General features: G+C 32.1%; 2 protein-coding genes across 2 annotated transcripts; one reads left to right on the top strand and one right to left on the bottom strand.

The window, feature by feature from the left end:
- The first annotated feature begins 2401 nt into the window (after positions 1–2401).
- On the top strand, positions 2402–4860 carry LOC124357229 (mitochondrial tRNA-specific 2-thiouridylase 1-like). The gene is given in 2 exon segments (XM_046808779.1): positions 2402–2903; positions 2905–4860. Coding segments are annotated over 2 exon segments (1179 nt in total). The 5' UTR covers positions 2402–2558; the 3' UTR covers positions 3739–4860.
- A 1415-nt stretch (positions 4861–6275) lies between these two features.
- Positions 6276–23879, bottom strand: LOC124358297 (Fanconi anemia group A protein homolog). Its single transcript, XM_046810594.1, has 8 exons — positions 23406–23879; positions 19344–19420; positions 16906–17095; positions 16244–16483; positions 11802–11943; positions 9746–9984; positions 9265–9396; positions 6276–6509 (listed from the first exon to the last, which is right to left on the bottom strand). Exons 1-8 carry the CDS (start codon positions 23568–23570, stop codon positions 6276–6278), a joined length of 1419 nt encoding a protein of 472 aa, XP_046666550.1. The 5' UTR covers positions 23571–23879.
- Positions 23880–25813: the final 1934 nt, after the last annotated feature.

Here is a 25813-nt window from a genome sequence, read left to right as displayed (position 1 = left end):
TAAGTCTTTGTTTCTGTTGTCAATCAGACTAGCACCAAAGTCTTTTAAGTCTACAAAATCACTGAACTGTAATTATTTTACCATGTAACTTGACTTCAAATGTTTCTTCTCCCTTTTCTTATTCCGATTACGGTTTAATCGTGCCATTTCAAACACTGTCAACCACTGAGACATACCATCAATAGGAACGTTTTGCTGAGCATATTCGATAGCCGCATGCATGGAGTCTACTTCCATTTTTTGAGTAGCCGGACTTCAAAAACTTGTGTTCTATCACCTCAACAGGGTATGTCTGAACGATGTACAAGAACAAAGCAGCTATAAACTGATTGCGATTTTGACCATTGCAGTTATTAGAGAAGAGGGATACTTCTTTTACAGAATTAGGTAAGGTCTTAAACCATTCAAGTATACAAGTACCAATTTCGCTGCTCCCTCTTTTACCATTACATTCATGCTAAGAAAAACAGTATGCTTTGTTTGGCAGTGCAGCCTCGTAAACAGTTAAATTGTTCACACACAAATTTTTTTCTACTGTAATAAACTGGCACTGCATCTGAAAATTTGCACTTACAAAAGTGTTATCATTGTTAGCTCTTATCTATCTTCTTCTTTGCTGGCATTCGCCTCTTCTTTTCTGTTAATATGTGCCTCGTAATCTCTCTTTAATGACTCCTTTTCTTCTTCTTTGACTTCTTCAAACCGTTTGCAAATCAAACACTTGTCTTTGGACGGTGCAAAAAATTCATATTATACTGTGTGCAGAATATGTTTCGGTACACACCTTCTGTTGGCACTGCTTTTTTGCATTTTTGTACAGTTTTTGGAATAGTTCATACATTTTTCTTATAGATAATGTTGGTTCTAAATACAGTTTTCTTGTGTCCTTTCTGCAATAGTGACTCTCCATAGCAACTAACGACTCAATATTATGTGCCTTTATGTTCTGTGTCCAATACTCACTAGTTTTATTTGGAGGCGTCTTATGCCCTCTTTGATCCTTGTCAGTGAAAGTGCCATTTACATCATACTTACTAGCAAAAGCTGTCTTTAACGGACCATTACCAATTGAAAGTGTTAATAAAAAGAACTGTTTGCACACTCGTGTATCTTCACCGTTTTTTTATAAAAGTGTAAACATAACTAAACCTTTTTTCAGGTCTTACTTCGACTAGTTCTTTTCTTTTCATTTTTCTTTCAATCTCTTGTTCCTTGTTTCACTCTAGCTAAGATAAAATATTTCTGTTTGTCAAAAGATGCAGCTGTGAATTATTTATAGAGTTTTTGTCGATCTTCTTTTGTAAAATGGTTAGTACACTTATAAAAACATTTGCTGCAGTCTATAGTTTTAGTATTTTCAGCAGCCATATACCTTACTTGTCTTTTGAAATATGGAAGTAGGACTAAGGTGTCGTTAAGGTTAAGCTGTGTTGCTGTTATAGTCTTTTCCATAGAGGTAAAAATACCCATTTGCATGTGGGTAGTTGGACTACTAACACTATTGCATCAAGAAGACACATTCTTTTTAAAGGTAAAACTACCTAAATGTATTTGGGTAGTACTACCTTAAACAAATCTTCACTTTTAGAGTTAGGTAAAAGGAACATAACTAAAAAATACTGTCTTCCATATAGGACTGGACTTGGGTGTTTGTACCACCAATAGACCTTAACATGTTCTAAATTTGGGTGAAATGTGTTGATTTCCCCGAAAAATGGACTTGGGTACTTTTACCTCTAACCCCCCGATATGTACATTTCCTGATGTCTTTTGTTAGTTGGCAGGCGTGCGGGTTGATTTGGTAAAGCCACACATAAAATAGTTAATGCATTGAGAATTGTAATTTTTATTTATATCAAAGTTAAAAGCTATTCTTCCCCTACTTAGATGAAAAAACACTGTCGAAATTCTTAACCGCCGAAAAATAAAAAAAAATACTTTCCACCAAATTGTTTCCAGAATCAAACATCGATATAAAAGAATGTTTAAAGAGTTTTGAATCTGAATGTTTTAAATCTGAGTAGTTACTGAGTAGTTATTGGTGATTCATTATTTGTCAGTGGCTACACTTTTTTAGTTCTGCCAATTTTAGAAATTATTTATGAGAAAACGCAATTGGGCTATGTTAATGTGAATGTAAAAATGGTAACATGTCCACAATTCGCTGTTGTATTTTTTTAAACATTCCATTGTCTTAGAGCTACTTGAGTATTTTGTCTTCTGGGATTTTTTTGTAATGTTTTAACTTATTTCAAAGTTTATGTCGTTTCTTTGGATTTTTATGATATATGTACTTAATATAAATCAGCGGACTCCGTTAAAGATGATACTTCAAGTTTGAAAGTCGGTTGAAAAATAGTTCCCACAGCTGAGGAACAACGGCAGTAAAGCCCACAATTTTTTCGTTTATTCGACAAGTACTCCGTTGTGACTATGATAAGTAAGGTTAAGTCATTGCCAACCTAAGATGTAATCTTAGCTTAGATATCACATTTAGTGATTAGATCTATTTCTCTAAACATTAATACACAGTAACAACTTACAATTAATAAAATAGTATGTCAGTGGGTCGTAAATTTCGCAGGGTAATTTTGGGAATGTCAGGAGGGATAGACAGCTCAGTAGCTGCTTTAATTCTCAAAAAGCAAGGTTATGATGTAAGTGGACTGTTTATGAAGAATTGGAACATAACTGACGAAACTGGAAATTGTTCAGTAGATCAAGACTTTCAAGATGCAGCAAGAGTGTGTTCTACACTAGGTATAACACTTCTAGAAGCTAATTTTTCTAAAGAATACTGGAACTATGTATTTACCGATTTGATTGACCAATATCAAAATGGACAGACACCTAATCCTGATGTTCTTTGTAATCGACATATAAAGTTTAACAGATTTGTCAAATTATGCAATTGAAAGATATGGAGCTGATGCAATTGCTACTGGACATTATGCTCAATCATCATTTGGGTCATTTTTAGAGTCTTATGACAAAGTTAAAGGAGTCCACTTATTAAAAGCTGTGGACAAATTTAAAGATCAAACCTTTTTTCTTAACCAAGTTTATCAAGATAGTTTACAAAGGACAATGTTTCCTTTGGGATCATTAACTAAAGATCAAGTTAAAAAAATTGCATTTGAGAATAATTTTTTTCACTTACTTGATAAAAGAGAAAGTACAGGAATTTGTTTCATTGGGAAAAGAAAGTTTTCTTCATTTATTTCCGAATACCTACCTGATACTGAAGGTTCATTCATAGATGTCGATACAGGTTTGCATGTGGGGCGTCACCGTGGTATACACCACTGGACATTAGGCCAGCGTTGTAGAATTGGTGGAAATGCAGATCGTTTCTATACAGCTAAGAAGGTACCAAATACTCAAGACATTTTAGTTGCAATGGGAAAGAAACATTTGATTTTATGGAGCCAACATTTAACAACAAGCCAACCTAATTGGATTCATTCGGTTCCTAAGATTTTAACTAAAGGTGGTGTTCTACATTGTGAGTTTAGATTTCAGCATACTTATCCATTAATCCCTTGTAAAGTAATGATGAAGGAGGATACATCTCTAATCATCATATTGGAAAAACCTTTGTTTGCTTTAACAGCTGGACAGTATGCAGTTCTTTACAAAGATAATGAATGTTTAGGTGGTGCAAAAATAGAGAACACTGCTCCAAGTCTGTATACAATAAGCAATAATTGTAAGTATAACCAATCAAAACATTTTTAGCAAAGAATTAGTGTGTTGTTTTCCACTTATAAGTAAGTCCTGTTATGGGTATATAATATTTCAAGTACACAATAATTTATTTACATAATAATTTTTATAGAGTTTGAGTTGAGATTCATATGCCATCCCCGTATTGTTATATCAACACTATACAATATAGCTCTATAATATACTCTACATTCTGATATTATTATTCAATCTCTGATATTTTAACTTATCCAAATGAATACCTATTAAGTAATTAATAATACAATTATAATCAAAACCAAATAAAATTTAGGAAAATGGTACTTTGTTATTATCAAGGATTTATGACTTGTTGAGAAAATTGTTTTTCATTATGACAATTGGTCTTGTGTTCTGCCTAACGAATTAGAGAGAAGGCAGCCACTCTGTCCCTATCTACTATTTTATATATTTTTTTATATATATATATATATATATATATCGTTCAACATGGTCTGAAGTCAGGAAAGTACTGATTGGATGTGCCCCTGGCCATCAGAGCGGGCTTCAGTGGCACACTCTTCTGACATAAAAGAAAAACATCCCTTGATATAGTACCTAAATTCAAGCTCAGATCACGTGAGTGCTTTTAAAGGTTATCTTTTACTTCCACAATAATAAGAAGTAGATAGGGACAGAGTGACCTACTTCTTGTCGACATTGGTCCTTTTGAGTGGCAGAAAACAAGAACCGATCGTCATAATGGTATGTAATTTTCACAGTAAGTGAAATAGAATCTGTTCTTTCTAATAATGTAGTTTTTTTAGGTAACAAAAACTGTTAGTAACAAAAAGTGGTGTCCGGATAAAACCAAAGTAACCAGGAAAATAGTGACGGTTGGCATTTTCGTTAACTTTCTTTCATAGTTCTTTACTATGGCCTCCTCTTGCCAACAATACAGTAGTGGTATGACGCTGAAATAGTTACAATACAATACAAATGAAAATTTAAAGGAAAATGAGCAGTAATAAAGATAAATAGGTGTTTGAACATGTAGTATAACATTAATACTTGAATAGACTGCCAATAAACCAAGATTGTATCCATAAAATAAAGTGAATTGTAATGTAGTTTATAAATAAACAAGTGAGGAATAAAATTTTTAATACTAATCAATTTTGAGTTTTACTTAACCTTCTAAAAAGTTAGCATTTTGAAGGTACCTTATGTGTTTTTATAGTTAGCTGTTGATTTAATATAGCAAAATACTTTGCTGCAAGATACAAGTTAATAGATGAAGAAAAAATCCTGCAATACCAATACACCTGATGCAAATTCTTATGATTGGCTTTGTGGCCACTGCCTTACAGAAGGCTGTTTCATGATCCCTTGTCTTAAATAAATTTTTACCGCACAAAACGTGAATGAAAATATAAAATGAAATCATGAAGTTTAATCTGAACATCTAAACCGTAGGCTCTAGATTGATTACTTATCATTCAGATAAAGTTTGTAGACATATTTCATTAAATTTAAATTCATAATTACTTGGTTAAATTTATAAAAATGTATATAATTAGATCAATATGTGTATATCGGAAGTTTCAATTATAACTGTATCTAGGCTATAATTCTATATTTATGTTGTCTGTTCGTTTCTATACTCTACTTGTGGATTTAAGCACAATTTCACTTGTTAAATCTAATAGATCAGATCTAAAATCTAATCATTGTGTAAAAGTCTACACACAATTTGTATGTTTCAGAATTTTAGAAGTGCATTTAGAGCATAAGGTTCTATCAGTTTACATTATAAACTGTGTAGCATTTGTCTAAAAAAAAACTCCACCTCAATTAATACTTAAGATCATCACAATCTCTGACTCTTGGAGAATTAGAGATCCTCTATATAGGATCCGCTTCCTTGAAAGGAAATTGGTGATCAAGGGCATTAACCTATTTAAAACTCTCCTCAACTAAATTTTTGAGAGTAAAGTTGAAATGTCAATTCACCAACCTCATTACAGTGTCAGGGATTGTTTTTGGGTTACCCAGTCAGGCTAATGATAGTAACTTATAAGGTGGAGATACATCAGTGAATATTTTATGTTCATACCCTAATTAATCTTAAGTTTTATTTCATTAGTCTGTAAATAATTTTCTTAGGTTACATATTGCATAAACACCCCATTACAAAATTGATGTTATTTTGCATTGTTGTTCTGTGCTTGAATAAATAAAAACAACAACAATCAAACTAATTAGGCCTACATTTTATACAGTTAAATTATTTTTAAAATTGCATTCACATACTTTTATTGTAAAATTATTAATTTACCTTACCTTATTTAGTCTTGCAAGTTAAAGAATCTTGGCTTATGAAGTTAAGTTTGTTTAATAATATAAATACCTTTACACGTAATAAAAGATTACCATCATCACACCCCTCCATCTCAACTCCTAAATTATGGTGATAATAGAATAAATACAACATTTTTTAATATTTGTTTATTCAATAATATTTATAATAAGAAATATACTTTACAACAATATTCATTAAATAAGGTATTTAAACAAAAATTAATATATATTCAAAACCGTTGTTGCCGCCATCTATTATACAGAGCATGAGGAATTTTTCCTATACTATATAATTTTTTAATAAACTCCACATGCCTTAAATTGTAGTCTTTCAGTAATTCAGCCAAGAACACTTTTTCATAAAATTGTTTTCTAAACACAGAGGCTTCTAAAACTATTTTCATAATTTCTCTAGTCTGATTGAAGTAGGCTACCACTTTGGCGACATCAGCTTCACGGCCCTCCTGCAAAATAATAATAAAATTATTACTGGTGCTGTTTATTAACGAAGACATTTATGTAATGATGGATAGCACATGACATTTACTTATGACTATGGCGTCGTCCAATTAAGTATTTAAAGGGCATGTAAAATTCTGTACGATTGTATTTTATTGCCGGGATATTAAAAAAATATTGTATAAACATGTTTTCAATCTGTGCACTTTTTATTTAAATTCTCTATTAAAAAAGATACTTTTTCAATGCCGCCTAGATCATGAAATCACCTAGGTACTAGACCTGCATAGCATTTCTTAAAATACTTAAAATCCCTAATGTTTGATTTCATGACACAATTTTATATCTCAAAGATTGTAAATAAATATATTGTATTCTCATTCTTATTCAATCGGATAGTAAAAATTGAAATTCTTTCATACATATTACACGCATATGCTGTACACATGCAGTGATTACAGGTCAAAAATGTACAGCATTGCTCAAAGAGATCATTAACTTTGAGGAATATAAAAAGATAACATTAACCCTTTAAGGAGTGCGTGTAAACCTTACATAATGAGTAAGGGCGTCATATGACGTATACTCTTATAGTGGCCCAAAAGAGTACGGACGTCATATGGCGTTTGGCCCCTGTAGTTTTGTATCATCGTAAATGCATTGCTATTAATGATTGCCTATAAGTAGATTAGTCTGTAAAGTGGTTCCATCTATCGGCAACATAATTAACTTCCATGTTTGATCTCGCATTCACATGTAATCTGATTTTACCACCAGATCGCAGTAGCAACTGACTCAAGGTCACGTTGTGCACGAATTGTTTTTGCTGGCATTATACTAGCCATTCCTTGTATACTTATCTGTTGCTATATTTATCTTGTGAGAGTGTGCTATACACTCCACTGAAAGGGCACAGATCTCACGCCCAAAACTGAACAACACACCAGCGTACATTTGGTCGACACATTATTCGTTCTCTGCCCCAAAGTGAAGGACTAAACAGGAAAATCCAAAGGAAGTGTCAAGTTTGTTTATACTCTCAAGAAGACCGAAAAGGCAGAAGGACACCTCTTACGAGTGCTCAACCTCTTGTATATCTTGTGTTGCTCTTTGTATATATCCCTATTTTGAGGACTTTCATACTAAGAAAAAGTACTGAAATATTGACTTGTAGAACATGTTGTCCTTTTTTATTAAGCTTTCGAATGTAAATATAAACATTTTATAAGAGATTTTAACATTTTTTATTTTTTACTCTTTTTGGTAATTTTTTGGATTTCATCCATCATCACTCATTTAAGCCTATCACAAGAAGACGTCATATGACGTCCATACTCCCTAAAGGGTTAACATACATCAGGGTATTTTGACATACATTCCAATGGAGGAAGGGGTTATATGACTGGATTCTAGACCGATCATTCTACACCTTCAAAGCATTTATTTAGACTTTAAATCCCTAATGTTTGATTTAATGACAAAATGTTATATCTCAAGGATTGTACATAAATACATAATATTCTCATGGTTATTCATACGGATAGTAAAAACTGCAATTCTTAAATATATATCACACACAAAGGCTGTACAAATGTAATCGTTTGAGGCTGAAAATGTACATTATTGCTCAAAGGGACCATTAATGTGAGAAATATAAAAAGGGAAATATTAACATAAATCACAGTGTTTTGACATGGCCATGTATTAAAACCAGCATAGTAAAAAAAGTCCATTACAAAATTACTTCTTTTATTTATTGAAAAGAATACATGCTATACCTGATATTTCTAAAATTGTTACCATATAAAATGACAGAATGATTTTTGAAACTAAATCGCATTGTATATATGAGGTTAATATCACAAAAATACAAAATTGATCACCATTAACAGTTGTTTGTAACTCATACTTATAGGATTGCAATGGTTGTACAGAGAGACAACCTGAACGTTTTAACTTATATAAAAACATCTGATACTTTCATTTTGAAGCTGGCAGTGTAAGGTGTCTATTAAATATTAAAAACAGTTACAAAAAGCCACACACAACTTATTTGGTTGGAAGGATTGATTCAATGTAAATATTGAGTTTAGTTCCATTTCATCTTCCATTTATTGCAGTGTCTGAAATCTGAGAGATAGTATAAACTTGACTTCTGGACTCTGGAATCCATATCCGTCCAAAGAGACAAAAAATTCAATGACAAAGATGTTAAAATCGAACTCTGTTGGACGTTTCAATATCAGAGACATCTAGGCTACAAAAGAGCTCGATCTGGTTTACCCAGAAGCTATCCATTGTAATTTAGATAAAGAGGTATTCTCATTTCTCTCACCAGCTGCAAAATTGTACTCAATGTCGCATTAGGTGTCAATATGCTAGGAGTCCTACATTACGTTAAGTCGTACCATCCACTCCATAGCTTAAAACTAAGTGGCGAGGCAATGCAACAGACGTTATACATCGAGCCCAGGCAGAGCCTACAGGAAGGCGAGTTTTTACTGGTATGCCTGAGCTTCTTGTCGCTTATCATTGGTCCAAGCTAGATTAACTCCGACCTGGCCCCAATTCCTTTCCTTATTGATATAAACTTACAATTATCACCTATAATACAACAAAATAATATTGTTCTATCAGAAAATAAAGTCTTCTGTTCTCTAATAAATAGTTAAAATTCATGCTTCAAAATATGACCCTTAGGAACAAATTTAAAAGAAGATAAGTAAATCATTAAAGGTTATAGATAAATATGATTGTTACCTGTTCTGTAGTGGTGTACTCGCCGAAGAGACCGACGTAGTCAGTGGTCTGCTTGAGGTCTGCCAGTCTAGTCTTGGCGAGATTCGTGTAGTCTGCTACTACACTGTGGCAGTTAGCAGGCACTGAAGGTACCTGAATACACAGTTGCCTTTTAAATACAATGTTATGGCTCAGTGAAAATGTAAATATTAAGTGAAAGTGACACTTGTGGTTAAGTATACAAACTTGTTGTTGATGATAAGTTAATTTTGGTTTAAAAGCTTTAAAAATATGAATTATTGTCAGTAATAATTAAAGTTTAATGTTAAGTACCAAAGAGTTTTCTTGATAATGTGACAGACACCATTTATTATATCATCTGCCAACCCTCCTTTTAATCAATGACCATACTCCATACTTTGAGAGGATTTACTCACAAACATAATAATCCATTGTATTGCCAACCCTTGTGAAACTATTAAATGTTTAAGAAAAAACCTACCTTATTGACATGGATCTTGAGACATAGAACTGGCTCAAAAGGGACCATCTCCGATAAGAAACTGAAGAGAAATTTGAAGGCCGATGCCGGGCGCACTTGTAGGCCACCGAACCACGTTGCGTAGGAACCAAACACTTGCATGTTTTCTGTACAACACTGTCGTGCACAGAGAACTGCAGCAGACAACAAACGTGAGTCCTTGCTGGAAAACGCCTGCATCATCCAGTTTTCCACTGTAGCTGCGGACATACTTTTTATGAGTAAAATTTGGAGAATAAAAATAAAAATAAAAATTTGAAAGTAAAATTCGAATTGATTCCGTTCCTACCCGTGTAATAGAAAGCAGTATGTTTAAATAATACTTGTGTAAAACTGCCAATGGATTTCATCAAGGAATTCCCCCACTACACCTCATAGCTTTCTCCCACGACTAACTAAAGCTAAAGATGAGTGAAATGGCAGCTGACATACATGGAATCCTAACCTATAAAATTGGATATCTAATCTATAAACTAAATACAACAATCTACAACTTGGCACATAACATGACCAATTACCAATGAGTTTGTAGTCATAGATTTGCGTGTGATGGTAATAACTTGATTTTTTTGGTGTGAATACAAAGTCGCTACAACAGGGCACATCTACCATATGAAAGTCCACAGTTTATACTACTTAATAACTCATATTACTTCCATTTGTATGTTCTAAGTTTCTTGTTACGAAGTTACCAATCAGTTCATTATCATAGATTTGCTAGTAGATTGTAATAATATCTTTTTTCCTCAAAAAATTCAAAAGAGATCTGACAAAGCACATATACCACATGAATGTAAACAATCTATACCACATAATATTTCCACTTTTATGATTGTAATCATAGATTTGCTTGTGAACTGTAATAACTTCCTTTCTTTTTAAAAAATACAAAATGGCTCCTAAAACGCACAAATACCACTTGATAGTACACAATAAACACTGCAAATTAACATATAATACTTCCAATTTTATATTAAGAGTTTTTTTGTTATGAGGATACTAATTATGTATTACATAGAATGACAAAATTATGCAATTTAAAAACTGTATGTGTTTATTTTAGTTCCACATCAAAACATAACCTGGTCAAATCCTTCAAGTATTATTTATGTATTAAGCAACACAACAAGTTACAATATACAGTACTTTGTCAAACTATTAGACAGTAATATATTTAACAAAATGTCAACATTATAGACATGTTTTAAAAGTAACAGGGATTTTGCAAAAGACATGAAAACTTACAAGTTAATGACTTAGATTAATAGAGAGTAGTCGTAGAAAAAAAAAATCAAAAACATAAATTAAACAAGAAACATAAGAACATAGACAACTAAAAACTAATAAACAATGTTACAATAATATAAATATTACAAAATATGTAAATTAAGTGGTGAAAACTTATAAGCTGAATTCTATAAAACTAAACTTTAAATGTAATGGTATTTAAACAAAATCTGACGCAAAAAGGTTTTAAGAGTTATGTACAACTTAAAACTAATAGATTCAGACAATGCTGTTTTCTTAAATTAGCATTTTGCCCATTTACAATCTTTATACTTTCGAAATAGTAAAATATATACTGTAATCCAACATCAGCCCAATGTTTAAATATCTAACACCCATTACTTTACTAGAAACCAGATACTCTCTGAAAGACATAGACTAGAAATATACAAATGAACACTAGTTATAAAGGCGCAGTGTTCTTCAGATAATTGTCAAAGGAAATAAAAGTTGAAGAAGATAATGTACTGTTCATAAGAAAATTCATGCTGAGTAAACCTTTTTATTCATTAAAGGAATTTAATGGTTCATCAGGCATTACTTAATGACAATCATAGTATAGTTTTATTTAGACCTATTTAATTTTTATCATTACATAAGCTTTATATGATTATTTATATCTGACTCTATTTGTCATACTACAAACCACAATATCATTTAAATTGTCTATTTTGAGAAGATTATCATGAGCCAATCAGAACAAAATTACTTTGATAAAAAAAGTAAATACCTTTAAGAGTTTCAGCTCCTTGTGTACTTAATGAAACAAACACTGAAACAGTTGTCAATAGCCAACGCCAGTTGAATTGCTCTTCAAGTACGATTTTGCTCAATTCATTGATAACATCTTCTGCTGGTAACTTTGACAGAATCTGAAACAGAAAATTACAATGTGCAATGAATTTTATTGCACAAAATACAAAATAGGATCAACTCAGCAAATAGATGTGTATATGCATGCAATAGGATACTTTCAACCAAATCTCTCTCTCACAAAACTAAAACTAGAATATACAAAACAATTATATGTCCAGTGCTTTTGTACGGATCCGAAACGTGGAGGCTAAATAAGAAGGATGAGAAAAAGCTTCTAGTTTTCGAGAATAGAATTTTACGTAAAATTTATGGGCCATCATATGAACAAGGGGTATGGAGAAGAAAACATAATAGAGAAATCAGGGAGCTCTACAATAGTACGGATGTAATAGGAGAAATAAAGTCCAGAAGACTCCGTTGGGCAGGCCATGTTTTGAGAAGAGAAGAGGAATGCAAACTGAGGAGGGTAATGTACGGTAACCCAGAAGGAAGACGACCCCGTGGGAGACCGAAAGTGAGATGGTGGAACCAGGTGAAGGCTGATATGGAGAAGGTGGGCGCTTCAGAGGAAGATGCAGAGGACCGTTCAAGATGGAGGAGCCTTGTTGGTGCGGCTAAATATCACCTCCGATATAAATGGCCCTGGGAGTAAGTAAGTAAGTAATGAATTTTATTTACAGAGAAGTGAGTTAACTTAGCAACTGTTATTGACTAATTAGGCTACATTGCTTATAGTTATACCTGGTGTCTTAAAAAGTTCCCTCCTTCTATTAACTTTCTTATGACCAACTAAGGAGTTGTTTATGTATGAACATTTTTGACTCCCCCTTCAAACGGGGTACTTTGGGGTAAGTCAAAGTTTTTAAATAGGAACCCCTAGCAAGTGACACCTCATTTCAAAGTTATTTTAAAAAGGAGAAGAATGGCACAAATTAGAAGGTCTCTAATGCTTATCAAATTTGGAGGCCAATTAAAGTTTGAATTGTTTTATAATACCACCACAGTTTAAATTACATTTAAAGTTGTAAGGCAGATAAACCATTCATTCTCTAGTTATTTTGATAACTTATAAAACAAAATCATAAAACAAGTTATGAAAAGGATAAAAAAACATCAACAACCATGATTAACATAACATTTATATTAGGTATTGTTTTGTCTGACCGAAGCCCATTACTGGTAACTAAGAGATGACATGTCAAAACCAGCTATTGGTTTTTCCATTTCCAAATGGGCTTCGGTCACACAAAACAAAACCTAATAAATGCTATACTAAAAACTTTTTTTATGATTTTGTGTTGTAAGTTCTCAAAATAACTAGTGAGTGAATGCTTTATCTGCCTTACAATAACTTTAAATGTAACTTAAACTTTGGGAGTTTTATAAATAATTCAAACTTTAATTGGCCCCCAAATTTGATAAACATTATAGAGACCTTCTAGTTTGTGCCATTCTTCTCCTTTTTATAATACCTTTAATATAAGGTGTTACTTGCTAAGGTTTCCTATTTAAAATTTTTGACAACCAAAATACCCCTTTTGGAGGGGCGGGAGTCAAAAATTTTCATACGTAAAAAACTCTTCAGTTGGCCATATAAACATCCTCTAAATTAAATCACTATTCATAATAAAGTTAATAGGGTGAGAGGGGGGAGGGCTTTTAAGACAACCGTTATATTATATTATCTCTTTACTTCTGGATATGAAGTGTAAAGAAAAAAGTGCACCATTCCAGAATTTCTTTAAACTACAAATGTTACTCGGGCCTATAAAAGTAGGTAGTTAATAATTGTTTTCAAGATTTTAGAAAGAAAATGCAATCAGTGGCACACGAGAGAGGTGTAGGTATGCTGATCTAGTCTGCCATATTTTACTGTGAAACAATTTTCAAGAAATCCCTGTTGATGACTTAACAAATTATAAAATAACGAATACTATTTCACTGAGATGATATTGGTTGATATAAAGCTAAAGCTTATTTGACTATGAGAGCAAAATGCACCAACAAAATTAATATTTTTACATTAGCAATTAATATAGTAAGTAATGTAACTGAATCAGACCCTATATGATTATCTGACAATCAGTATTGAGGATTACAGATGAATTGACAATCTTCATCAATCCCTAATAATTCTGTGATGAGAATTTTGATCTGTCCTGTTTGATCAATTTGGTATAATTTACCTAGGAAAATCTAGTTAGTTTACTTTTTGCAATTAATTATAATTTCAAAATCAAGGTTTTTTTTTTAATTCTCAATTGTACATTCAACACTGTCATTTTTTGGCAGTGAAAGGTTTGGAATGGAGATCAAGCAAACCCCTAGACAATCAATAAAATCAAACAATAAAATGCTCTTTCAGAATATTAATGCTATGTCTCTTCTTCAGTCTATTATTCCTTACTTATATGTTTACTGTCAGCATTGTGAGAGTACAATTGTATGACTGAGCATCCAAAATCTGGGGCTGAAAGTAATTTGGTCATGGTATCAATTATTTATTAATTACCCTATGTAACTGAACACTGTTTACACAAAATGTCCTCTTTAGCATCATATCAATTGTCCAACCAATTCCAAAACCAATAGATGATTCACTTAATTGTTTTGTCATTCTTAGAATGTTCACCAGCATAATGCTGAATCTAGGGGATTGAGAATCCTCACTTAGTCAAGTTCAACACCTGTCACTATATGACAAGTTCTGTTTAGCACTACGTTCAACATTTCACCGTCTTCAAACCACTGTCACTCTCGCATCGTTCATCAGCATACAAACTGTAATGTTGAAGTCACGAAGTAAGTCTAGATCCTCAATGTATCAATCCTGCCAATGTATACTCTGTACCTGGCAGTAAATTATATCATTATCACTCTCTCAATTGTCTGTCATGTGTTCTTGTTCCAACAGATAGGCGAGTAAATTGCCAATCAACAATAGTAATCTTTATAATTTATTGTATTTTTTCTGAAAATTCTTTCAATAGATGTCTCTTTTTAAGATTTGTTCATAAGACCACTACTGGTCAGCAAAATCTCTATACCTGGCTTTCCGGTTATCATGAAATTGGAACTATAAATTAATCCAAAAAATAGAATAGTTTCTTGGTCACAAAATATTTCAAGCAAATTCATATATGCAGGTCAGCAGTACAATTTATGTTAAAATTTATTTACTACCAGTTAAAAAAATCATCTTCAGTCCTTTGGCTCAATAAAAAATCATTTACAGAATAATCATTACTTAGCAAGAAATTGTGTAGTTTTTTATTTTTAAAAAGTTACTCAATGTTTTCACTTTAATTAGTCACTTATTCATTAACCTAAATGCAACATACAGAGATTGTTCACTTTTACTTGGTCTATGTTGAGGTAAATTTATAAAATGGCTACTTCTTGTATTGTAAGAGAGGATTTCATTTCTGAGCATAGTTCTGTTTTAATTATTTCTAAGATATAGCAAACACTGCATCATGTTAAGACAAGGCAAGGTGAAAATCTTAAGACATCTAAAGATATCCCTACAACGGGCAAGCCTTCCTGTTCCAGCAATAAGGATTATAGCCTTCTTCTGCATTATAAATACCTCTTCGACTTGTGAGGTTCTGCCCGTACAAGAGCATAGGTAATATGTACTTGGAAGATAACACAATTATAGAGTAGATGCCATCCTGATTTAATTCAACACAGAGCATAAATGCTTTGACTGAGTTTACTTTTGCGACCAATTATATGCTGATTCCAACAGTGTTGGGCAAAGGTTTCACCCAAGAATTGGATTTCTAATTAATTGCTTCGGTTTTTCTTTAAAATCACAAGAAATTGTGTCTTGTTAGTATTTAGTACCAATTTATTAGCAGTCAACTAGTTTTGATTAAGTTTTTTATTTAATTTTGCTTGTACCAATGCTAACCTGTTACTGGGTTATCTATTAATGATTACAGTGTCACGGGAGAGGATTACATTCACAGGTACGCACTTACTCAAATCATTTGTCATGAGAATAAAAAGTAGAGGACAAAGTGACTGATAAAAAGAAACAGATGGAATATCCATGTAGTGATCAAATTAAAATAAAGCAATCTATGATAATAATAATAGTATGATGCTATAACTGGGTGTTGGTCTAATCCTATCCCAACTTTGGCTTCACACCTCAATCCACATTGCTAAACTCTGGTTGTATAAAGGTGCAGTTGTCCTAATGCAAGACTGACTAAAATGTTAATAGAAAAACAAAATTGCCTTAAATCTCAAAAGCTCACAATTCCTAAAGTTTCTAAAAATGGCAATGCATATTTTCCAATTTGTTCATCATGGATTGTTCATCAAGTCCAGTAAAAGTGTTATTACCTTACTAACGACTTCAGTGATCACAGGAGAAGATTTGCTGGTTGTATAAAGCTCAGATTGATCCTGTATAGCCTCTTCAACTGTAACTCCTTTTCTCACAGACTGTACAAATGTTCGTAGCACAGACACACAGAACACTTGTAGTCTGGACTGTACACAGACAGAGCTGCCCAATAGCTTGGAGAGGAAAGGTACTGGTATCTCAGGAACTGAGGAATCTTCAAAGAGCCTATCAACAAACTAACAAAGATCTTTGTTATTCAACAATTACTAAACTTTTTTAAATTTTACATCTGCTTACTGATTATGACTAATTTTATTTTTGTCTAGAAAATGTGAAGTCAACACTCCCAGCCACCTCACTTATCAACTTTTGTTGGGTTTGAAATAGAGTTGTATAGCAATTGTCTACAGCAATGCAATAATATGCAACACCTGTACTCATTTGACAAAGTCAATGATGGTGTGTTGTACGACTGGCAGACATGACGTCATATGATTGAAAATAATATTAGTGATTGATTTCAAGAACTATTATATTGTCAATTAAGATGGTTTTTTTTATTTTGTAACTTTTGTGGTTCAAACATGAAAGGATTTATCAAAACAATACAATAAAAAAACTATACAGTTTTCAACATATTGAATTTTAAAATATTCACCTTCTCCATGACGGTCTCCAACAGTTGCTGGGCCGGCCCACAGACATGACGAGAAGTGTGAGGACCAAGATTTACCAGAGTTGCCAACAGTCCAGCCACAGTCTCTGCACAGTTTTGTCGCAAGGTCTCATCTTGACACCAAATCTGTTTCTCAAACTGCTCACTCAGGCCAGCAATCAAATTTGTTTTGCTATAAAACAATGAAGTAGCTGAAGAGGCTATAATAATGAGTTATACTTGACAGTTTACAAAAAAAAGTTTATAGAATTATATTGAGATTCTTGTAATTCTAACATGGCAATTCAATGTCGTTTCAAGAGAATTATATTAAGTCAGTGATAATAATTTATAAATAAATTTGGTTTTATTTAGTCTTTTTATCTATAAACTAAGTTAGATAAAGTAAACATATAAAAAATTACAAAATTTGCATATTCTCATATATTTTCTAAGGAGAATAAATTGTAAAATAAGAGAAAATATTCAAGAAACCATTTTAACTTACTGGAAATATAAAATGAAAGTTAACATTTCAAAAATCGGATTTTTCGCTACTTTAGAGAATAAGGCATTTTTGAAATAAGGATAGACCTACATTCATATCAGGGACCCTAACAATGTCCATGTAAAATTTCAGTGCAATCGGTGCAATAGTTTATGTGAGAAAGCAAAACAAACAAAGGCAATATCGGATTTATAACATTATTAGGATTAGGGTATTTCATGTATAATGTTAATTTAAAAGCTTATCAAAATGTGACGAGTTATGCTTTAAAAATATCTTCTGTGCATTAAAAACTTCTTATATTTCAACAAACGTCGAAAGGTTAGCTGCAACGAAACCGTTTTCATTAACACACTGTTATTGTTTTGCATTGATGGGTTTGTGCTACAGCCAGACAGGGGCCATCCCTAAATTACATAATGCCCCAGGGAGGGAGAGGGGTTTTCAGCAGCGTTATATTTGGGAGGGGAGGTTTCAGCAGTGTTATATTTATGTAAAAATGGGATTAATGTTATTGTTACAAGTCCATTACAAGGGGGGGGGGGGAGGGAGGTCTGTAAACCGATTTTAGCATTATGTAATTTAGGGACGACCCCTAATCATTATATTTAATTTACATTAGATTTATCCCAATAAAAAAAGCATTGTAGGTAATTCTACAACAACGAAGCTTGTTGATTATAAAATTGGAAGTCAAAACTCCAACACGTATCTGGCTGCCATGAAAACAATTAAAAGTGAATAATTATTTTGGTTTTGGATGTCTTGCTTTTGAGTACTGTAGTACCATCTTCAAAACATTTACTTAACAATACTACTGCCAAAGTTATCGAAAACATGAGGAACATATAATTGGTAGAATGGTAACTCCTACAATGAGTTGGCATGATCTGACACAAGCTAGGGTAATGACAAATTAACACATAATGTAAGAACAGTCAATTGAAAGGGAAGAATTTAGTTAGCTGTTTTCTTCTACTGGGGTGATTTTGAAGTTTAAGTTGTTTAGTAAGCTAAACAAAAGAACATCAAGAAGGTCAACATCAACTTAAGATTGACATTATTCATGTACAAAAAGATAATAGATACTAATTTGTTGAGAAACTAAAACTTTATGCATATTAAAATATGTACCTGATTATAGCACAGTGATTCATCCTCAGACCACAAATAAACTAGATGTTTAATTGGATCCTACAACAAAATATGTGAAGTGTGTAGTACTTAGCATATATCGCTATAATACAGTCATGCTCAGATCCCACTAATTGTGCCAACCGGACAACCAGAGATGATAAGATTGAACATAAGAAAATAAGACTGATGTTAAGGCAGTACAGTAATTAAATGATGTTCAGCTTCATCTTGTTTCCAGCACTCCAATTTACAGTGACAAGGTTTGTTTGATAATTCAGTCTCTTAGTTTGTTGGGAAAATGTGTTTTAGGACAAATATTTAATTAATTAAATGTAGCCATTCATAAAAATCAAAGCATAAAGAGGAGACTATCAGGAGAGCAAATACAAGATTTAGAAAGATAAAAGGATTTTTTTCAAATTCTGGAAAGAAAGTAACAATCAAATTCAGGATAATTTTATTGTAACAACAATCAACCTTATTAGGACCTACAAAGTCAAAGGCCTTTGAAAAATCTGTTGTTTGTTTCTAGAAAATTATATTTAGGAAAAGAAATAACACTTTTTACCAACCTTTCACTAAAATATGTTGTTGACAGTTTCCAGAAGACATGAAATCCAATATTTTTCTAAATACTAAAGCCTGAGAAAAAAATCAAGCAGTTAACAATGATGGCCTTGACAGTGGGACCATTATTGACTGGACCATTCACACAATTAACTCTACTTTTTGTAAAATGTCAATCCTTTAAGTTTATCACAATTGACTGTAATCAATGTTTTATGTCAATACTTACTAGTAAATATGTGTAGTAAATTGTACTAGGCCTTGAGACTGCAACAGCCATAACAACTCTAAGGGAAGAAGCTTCTCCTGCAAAGAAAAAACAAATTACATTAGCCATGTTTAAGCCCTGAAACATTTTGTCACTATGATTAAATACATTTTATTAAGCAATATAGTGTAGCAAGTACGCTTAAATATTAAAATACTTATAATGGGAATTTTGTAGATATTTGAAAGTTTTTAAGTTAGCATGCATAGATAAAATAAAGTTCTGAAAGTGAAATACACAACAATTTAAAACGTATGTAACTAACCCACTATCACATACATTCAGAGTTGTAATGTTTTAATCTGTTTAAGTTTATCACAAATATTATATGAATCTACTAAGTACCTATTACAAAATTACATCATAATAATTTTTTAACTAATCGAATAAAATAATGATATATTTAAAATTTAAACAAGATTGAAAAAATATATACATTACAGTAGGAAAGATTTTTGAAACAACTAAAATAGCTTTAATTACTCAGGAAACTGTCAGCATTTCTATTATATCATGTAATTCAGAGGGATATTTCAAAAATATATTGAGTAATGAAAGTTGACACGTATCTTCATTTCACAAGACTTAGTTCGATGATGGTGCATGTCCCTCTATAGGACATGGTTGAGCATGATCAAAAGTCCATAATTCAAGGGATTATCTCAAGAATAATAATAGATTAATTGTGCATTTCAGCAAAGCCTATTATGTGACATATGGTCTAGCGTACTCCTCCATTGTTTAATGCCAGGGGTAGGATAAGCGGACCTGATTTTTTATTTCGATATTGGCAAACAGTATTACTTAATTATAGCTTTCGATGTAACCAACCGATACTGATTTTTCAACAATAACTAACTTGTATAAACTATAAACACTTTTTCATATAATAAATATATTTTTTATAGGTAATAACAGACAGTCGAAAGCTTGTGGAGGACCGTGAAACGAAGTATAAAAAGTGGCATATCAGCCAACCTGCTTGCAGATCATCTCCGTGAGTATTTATACAGAATAGAAGTACGGTTTTCCAGAGAAGATGCTTCAACAACTTCTCGAAATCGGCTAATCATTGCTACCCAGAAAAAATTTAAATAATTAAGCATATTTTTTATTTCCTGTTATAAATGTTTGTTATAATTTCATTATTATTTATGACTTTTTCCTATTCCCAGTTCTAATCGTTTGTTTGATCATTAAAGCTCATTTATCTATAATACAAAAATGAATTGCAAAATGTGTTGGTAAGCGCATAACTCAACAACGCCTGGATCACTTTGATTAATTCCTTTTGTAAAATGTTCATTGAAATCCATGGAAGGTTTTTATGAAGCAAAATATAAGAAAAGTTACCTTGAATATTTTTAAATTCAGAAAAAATGTAGTTTTTACATTTCATAATCCAAATTAAACTGGCACTAAACAGCTGTTCAAACCTTCAGTTTTACGTCGACAAATTGGCTGAAACATCTGTTTACATTTAAATTTGATGAAATATTAAGTAAACAGTGATTGATCAGTAGTGTAATGCAGATAGTAAATATGAAGTTAATATATAAATTTTAATCTAGATTGCGCCAGTGATGGATTTAAATAATCTAATGCATTTTAAATATTATTTAAACACTGTTATGTAACCAACCTTAATGAACAAAGTTATGAATGTTTTCACATAAGTTACTTTAAACTGGTGGGCTTCCTTGACATTGTGATCTGGCATTTTGCCATTAGCTTATGGAAAAACAGAGAAATGAATACTAACATGCCTAAACGATTCGTTGTTTCCCTGGCTACAGTCCAAAAAGCAAGACTGGTATAATGCAAAACTTTAATAACGATTATTTTGGAATGTTGCAAAACCTTAATAAGGATTTCCCCTTTATACTGAAAGTACATAGGAAGTAGGTGGGACTTCCCCCTAGGTCGTAATAGGCTTTTCAGTCCTACTTATGTGTGTATTTTCTTCATCAGGACAAGGCAAACTCAACTATGTCAACACGATTTTGACCAAAATAGATTTCCGAGAACTAGATAAAATCGAACATATATAGTATTTTGATCGAGGCAATATGGCAAGCTAAACTGTGACATAGTAAGTGAATTTAAACGGTCTTAAGTAGGCACTTTTTAACCGAAGTAGGCTTCTCGACCCTACGTAACTATATATTTTTCTTTGTCAGGACAACAAACCTTAGGTATATGACAAGGGCAAGAAATAGATGCTTTTTGACCGAAGTAGGTTTCCAAGACCTGTGTATTGTTTTTTCTTGATCAGAGTAATAATGCAGGCTCAGCTGTGACATTGGAAATATAATTAATTTGAACCAGAAATGCTCTTCCACGTGCAAAACATGATATATTAATTAAATTTAACTTTGATACTATTTACCATGAACTTAAATAATATCTACTTGATGTATGTCTAATTACGTTTTAAAATTTTCATAGAACTCCATCATATTACATCATAAGTGCTTTTACTAAGTAATATAAGGACTTTTATGACTATAGATATGTTGATATGATTTATAAACACGTTATTCGATAAATGAATATTAAGTATCGATAATTGTACCAATTGATATATAAAAATCGGGTCCACTTATCATACTCTACCCAATGCCAGTAAAATATGTATCATAAGTGTTTAAATAAAGAGATTTTCTAAACCTGGTTGGTTTATACTGTCTGATTTTAAGAGATATTAACTATTACATAATAAACACTATAGGCCTAATTAATCATCATTATTTTTACTTGACATATCTAGGCTAATTTAGTTTATAAATTATTATATACAACCATATAAAACTATACATAATCAGGCTATTGAATTTTTACATAAGATCAGAACAAATTCATCAATTTAATAATTTTTAACTAAATATAAACATGTTTATAAATATAAAGGCAATGTAACATCATATATTGTCTAAAGGGGTAGGGTACGATAAGCGGACCCGGTTTTTTATATCGAAGAATGTAATCATCGATACCTAATATTCGCATCTCAAATCCTAGACTATCAATCGATATAAAAGTAACTATAGTCCTCAATAACAATCATATGTTTTAAATTAAAATATGGATTTAATATTTACAGTAATGAAACAAATTATTATAAGCAAAATTAGGAAACCTGAAGACGACCATATTTGCTCCTCTCACAGTTACAGTTGTTTCTTTCCCACAAATTTCACATAATGGATTTTTCGGTACGAGTCCAACATGTTGAAGCCACGTAAAACATGTCTTATATTTCAAAGCAATGTCGTGTAGTTTTCTATAATAGACTGCCAATTTTAATAATCAAATGTTACTTATATGTAAAATTGAAATATTACCTTACGTGTATTATTTGAAAGTATTTACAGCTGTTGATATAGATTATTTAAGTTATTTATTCAAAATAATTAATCAGTATCGATTGATTATATCGGTGGTTATGATTAAGTAATATCGTTTGCCAATTTCGATATAAAAAATCGGGTCTGCTTATCGTACCCTACCTGTCTAAAGTAGTGTGTCAATACATAACACAACACTCCCATGGTTTACATTTAAAGCAGTATATAACAATAAGCTGAATAACACATACTCTAACACTAGACACTGTACTGCTTGGGAGCTGAGGATTTAAGTTAGTTATGAAAATAAGAGAATGTAATTACAAAACTTAAAGAATTAAATTAGATTGGTTTTGTAAATCTTAAAATGACAATCAGTATTACGGTAATATTTTTCATCTGCAGAGCAGTTATATGATACAATATCAGTTGGTTTTAAATAATTATCTCCCTATTCCTGCATAATACTAATTTTTCCCATGGGAGGGATTCTCACCAGAGGGGACACCTATTAATAGATCACATTATGTCCTCCCTCAAAATGTCTGAAATGTCAGTTAAAAAAAAATAATAAAGAAGTAACTTATTCTGTCAATTTCTCAATCTCCACTATGGTAATAAGTGGTATAGTAGTTATAACTTAATGGGTAGATTATTTAGGATATAAAACAATTACCTGTAATCTGAACCATGATATTATTAAATTATGGTCATAAGATGACAAAGCAGTTAATAAATCTCGAAGAGTACTCAAGTCACTTGTTGAGTATGGTTCTTTAGCCTTGGCACAAATTTCGGAAAGCTCATATACATGCTTCAAAGCAGCTAACCTAAGTGTCATGTTTGTTACACATCGATGGATACATAAAATGATACACAGTAACTGAGAACAAAGCAGTAGAACAGTAAAAATAAAATGTTTAATTACTAGTAAAACAAAATAAAGTCAGACTTGCTGTCCATCACTTAATTTCGTTAAAAATTCATTTAAACGCTCCTGTCATAGTAATTTGTAGATTTGTACTTTTTGTTGGTACTGTTTTCAAAATACAAAACCGCGGCAAGGCACAAACGTCATAGAGTAAAATGACTGTTGTTTATCCTTGAAAACAAAACCCCTTGAGTAGGCTTCATAAGCTACAATCTTTTTCACGAAATAGATTATGTTATATTTACCAAACAAAACCAGATAAACATTTGATTTACAGACTACAATATTATAATTTGAAATATTTTTGCGTGTGAATAATTGTAAGAGACATTTGGTTTTTCAGCGGAAACATTGTTATCGCCGATTTTGTCGCCTAAATGTGGCAAGAATGACTATTTAAATGCGAGAATAGTGACCCTTTCAATGTTAAAATTACAGTTACCGAAGTTGTTATTCGCTTTTCCTTGGTTATACTAAATAACTTCGCAGACCTTGAAACGAATGAATAACTCCCTCGCGATGCCTGTAGTATGAAAGAGTAGCGTAGCCAGGGAGTATCGGGATGTATATCTCCCCTGAAATGTTGGAGGAAAAGTAGGGTATTTTAAGAACAGTATAAATTCAGTAGACCACAAACAAATCAGCTTAAAAAGTTGAAAAGTACGCTATAAATTATAACTTAACCATAGTAATAACTAATTAGAAACTATATCGTTAGTTACCTTTTGGTAATAATTAGTAGAGCCTAATCATAAATTATTACTCCATGAGTAATATTGAGGATCAACCCTAGTTCTGAGTCTTCTGGTAATTTGTCAGGGGGTTTGAGATTTGAGTACTGGGTATTTGGCACAGCCTTTAAATTCTGTCAAGGGGAGCTACGTCATTGAAAGTTTTGATGGCGAGTCGATAAGAATTTTTCACCACAATATTTGTGGTATTCGACAAAAAATGGATATACCTTAAATAAATTTATGACTTGACAATCTTACATAGGTACTATGTTTTCTGAAACCAATTTTATGCAAGAATGACATGGTGATTATAATCTTACTGAATGTAATTAAATTTGGACTTAATGTCCTTCCATGCAGAAGAGAGAAGTATGCATATTGGTTAATCATATTACTTGCAGTTTGAATGAGTTAATGTGTCAGTGTTCTGTATAATGGTGTTTATCAGTTGGCAGCGGCTAGCCATTGTTTGAGATGTTGCAAAAGCCCCTTACTAATTGCAGAATATGAAATTCCAAAGTACCACCGCGAAAGGTTTTTTTATGCACTGTAGTTCCAATGTCTTGATCAAACTGCAGATCGGGAATATTTTTTTCATTGTAATAGGGGATTATAATACCACATATACTGAATGAAACAATTTAACAGATAGTTTCTATATATCATGGCATACCAGGGATTATCACATAGTTAATATGTGCACTCAAGAATTTAAGAACTCTAAATCAGCTATCGACAACATATTTTGTAATTTAGTTTTTATTTAGTAAATAGTCATGTTTTAATTGCAGCTACTTCGTATTACTAGACACGGGAGACTACTATTAACGTACTTCCATTAAGTGTAGATTTGGGATCTAGATATAAACTGTCACCTAAATTTCCTCCAAAACATTCATAGCTTTCGGCATTATTTGGGAAATAATAGTTCAGTGAATTAGTTGAGGTTTACTTTAACATTTTCTCCCATTACTTAAAATCGAAATTGGTTCTCGTTCTGTCGCATCTACGTTTATATTTAGTCCTGAAATGTTATTCCTTTTAGACGAATTACATTTTTTTATTCGGCGTCAACATGTCAAATAAAACTAACACTTTATGGAAGATCGTAATCAGCACACTTGATGAAGTTTATAATTCATCTCTTTTTCTCACGTGGGCGAGAACTTGTAATTTCTTTGATCAGTCAAGAAATTTTTATTTATTTCTTGGAAAACGGAGAATGAAGTTGTAAGGAGATTTTGCTATGAAAACTAAAAAATCGTCTAGAGAAGATGGTATCTCATCGCAGCTATCGAAGTAGGACTTGTTTTTTGACGTCATTGCTTGACCCTTTCCCTTTTCCGTCAGTCTGTCATGAACGTACGTTCCCAGAAGCTTTAGAATCTGCTACAGCAAGGCTTCTGCGTAAGGTGATGA

The sequence above is a fragment of the Homalodisca vitripennis genome, chromosome 3 (assembly GCF_021130785.1).
Source record: "Homalodisca vitripennis isolate AUS2020 chromosome 3, UT_GWSS_2.1, whole genome shotgun sequence".
Lineage (NCBI taxonomy): Eukaryota > Metazoa > Arthropoda > Insecta > Hemiptera > Cicadellidae > Homalodisca > Homalodisca vitripennis.
This window is presented reverse-complemented; position numbering and strand designations above follow the sequence as displayed.

Excerpts from the sequence above, each read along its gene's own strand:
- LOC124358297 (XM_046810594.1), bottom strand. The coding sequence starts at position 23,570 with ATGACACTTAGGTTAGCTGCTTTGAAGCATGTATATGAGCTTTCCGAA. Across the intron at positions 16,484-16,905 it reads TGGAGACCGTCATGGAGAAG|TTTGTTGATAGGCTCTTTGA; the intron begins GTGAATATTTTA and ends GATCTTTGTTAG. Across the intron at positions 9,397-9,745 it reads TCAAGATCCATGTCAATAAG|GTACCTTCAGTGCCTGCTAA; the intron begins GTAGGTTTTTTC and ends CTGTGTATTCAG.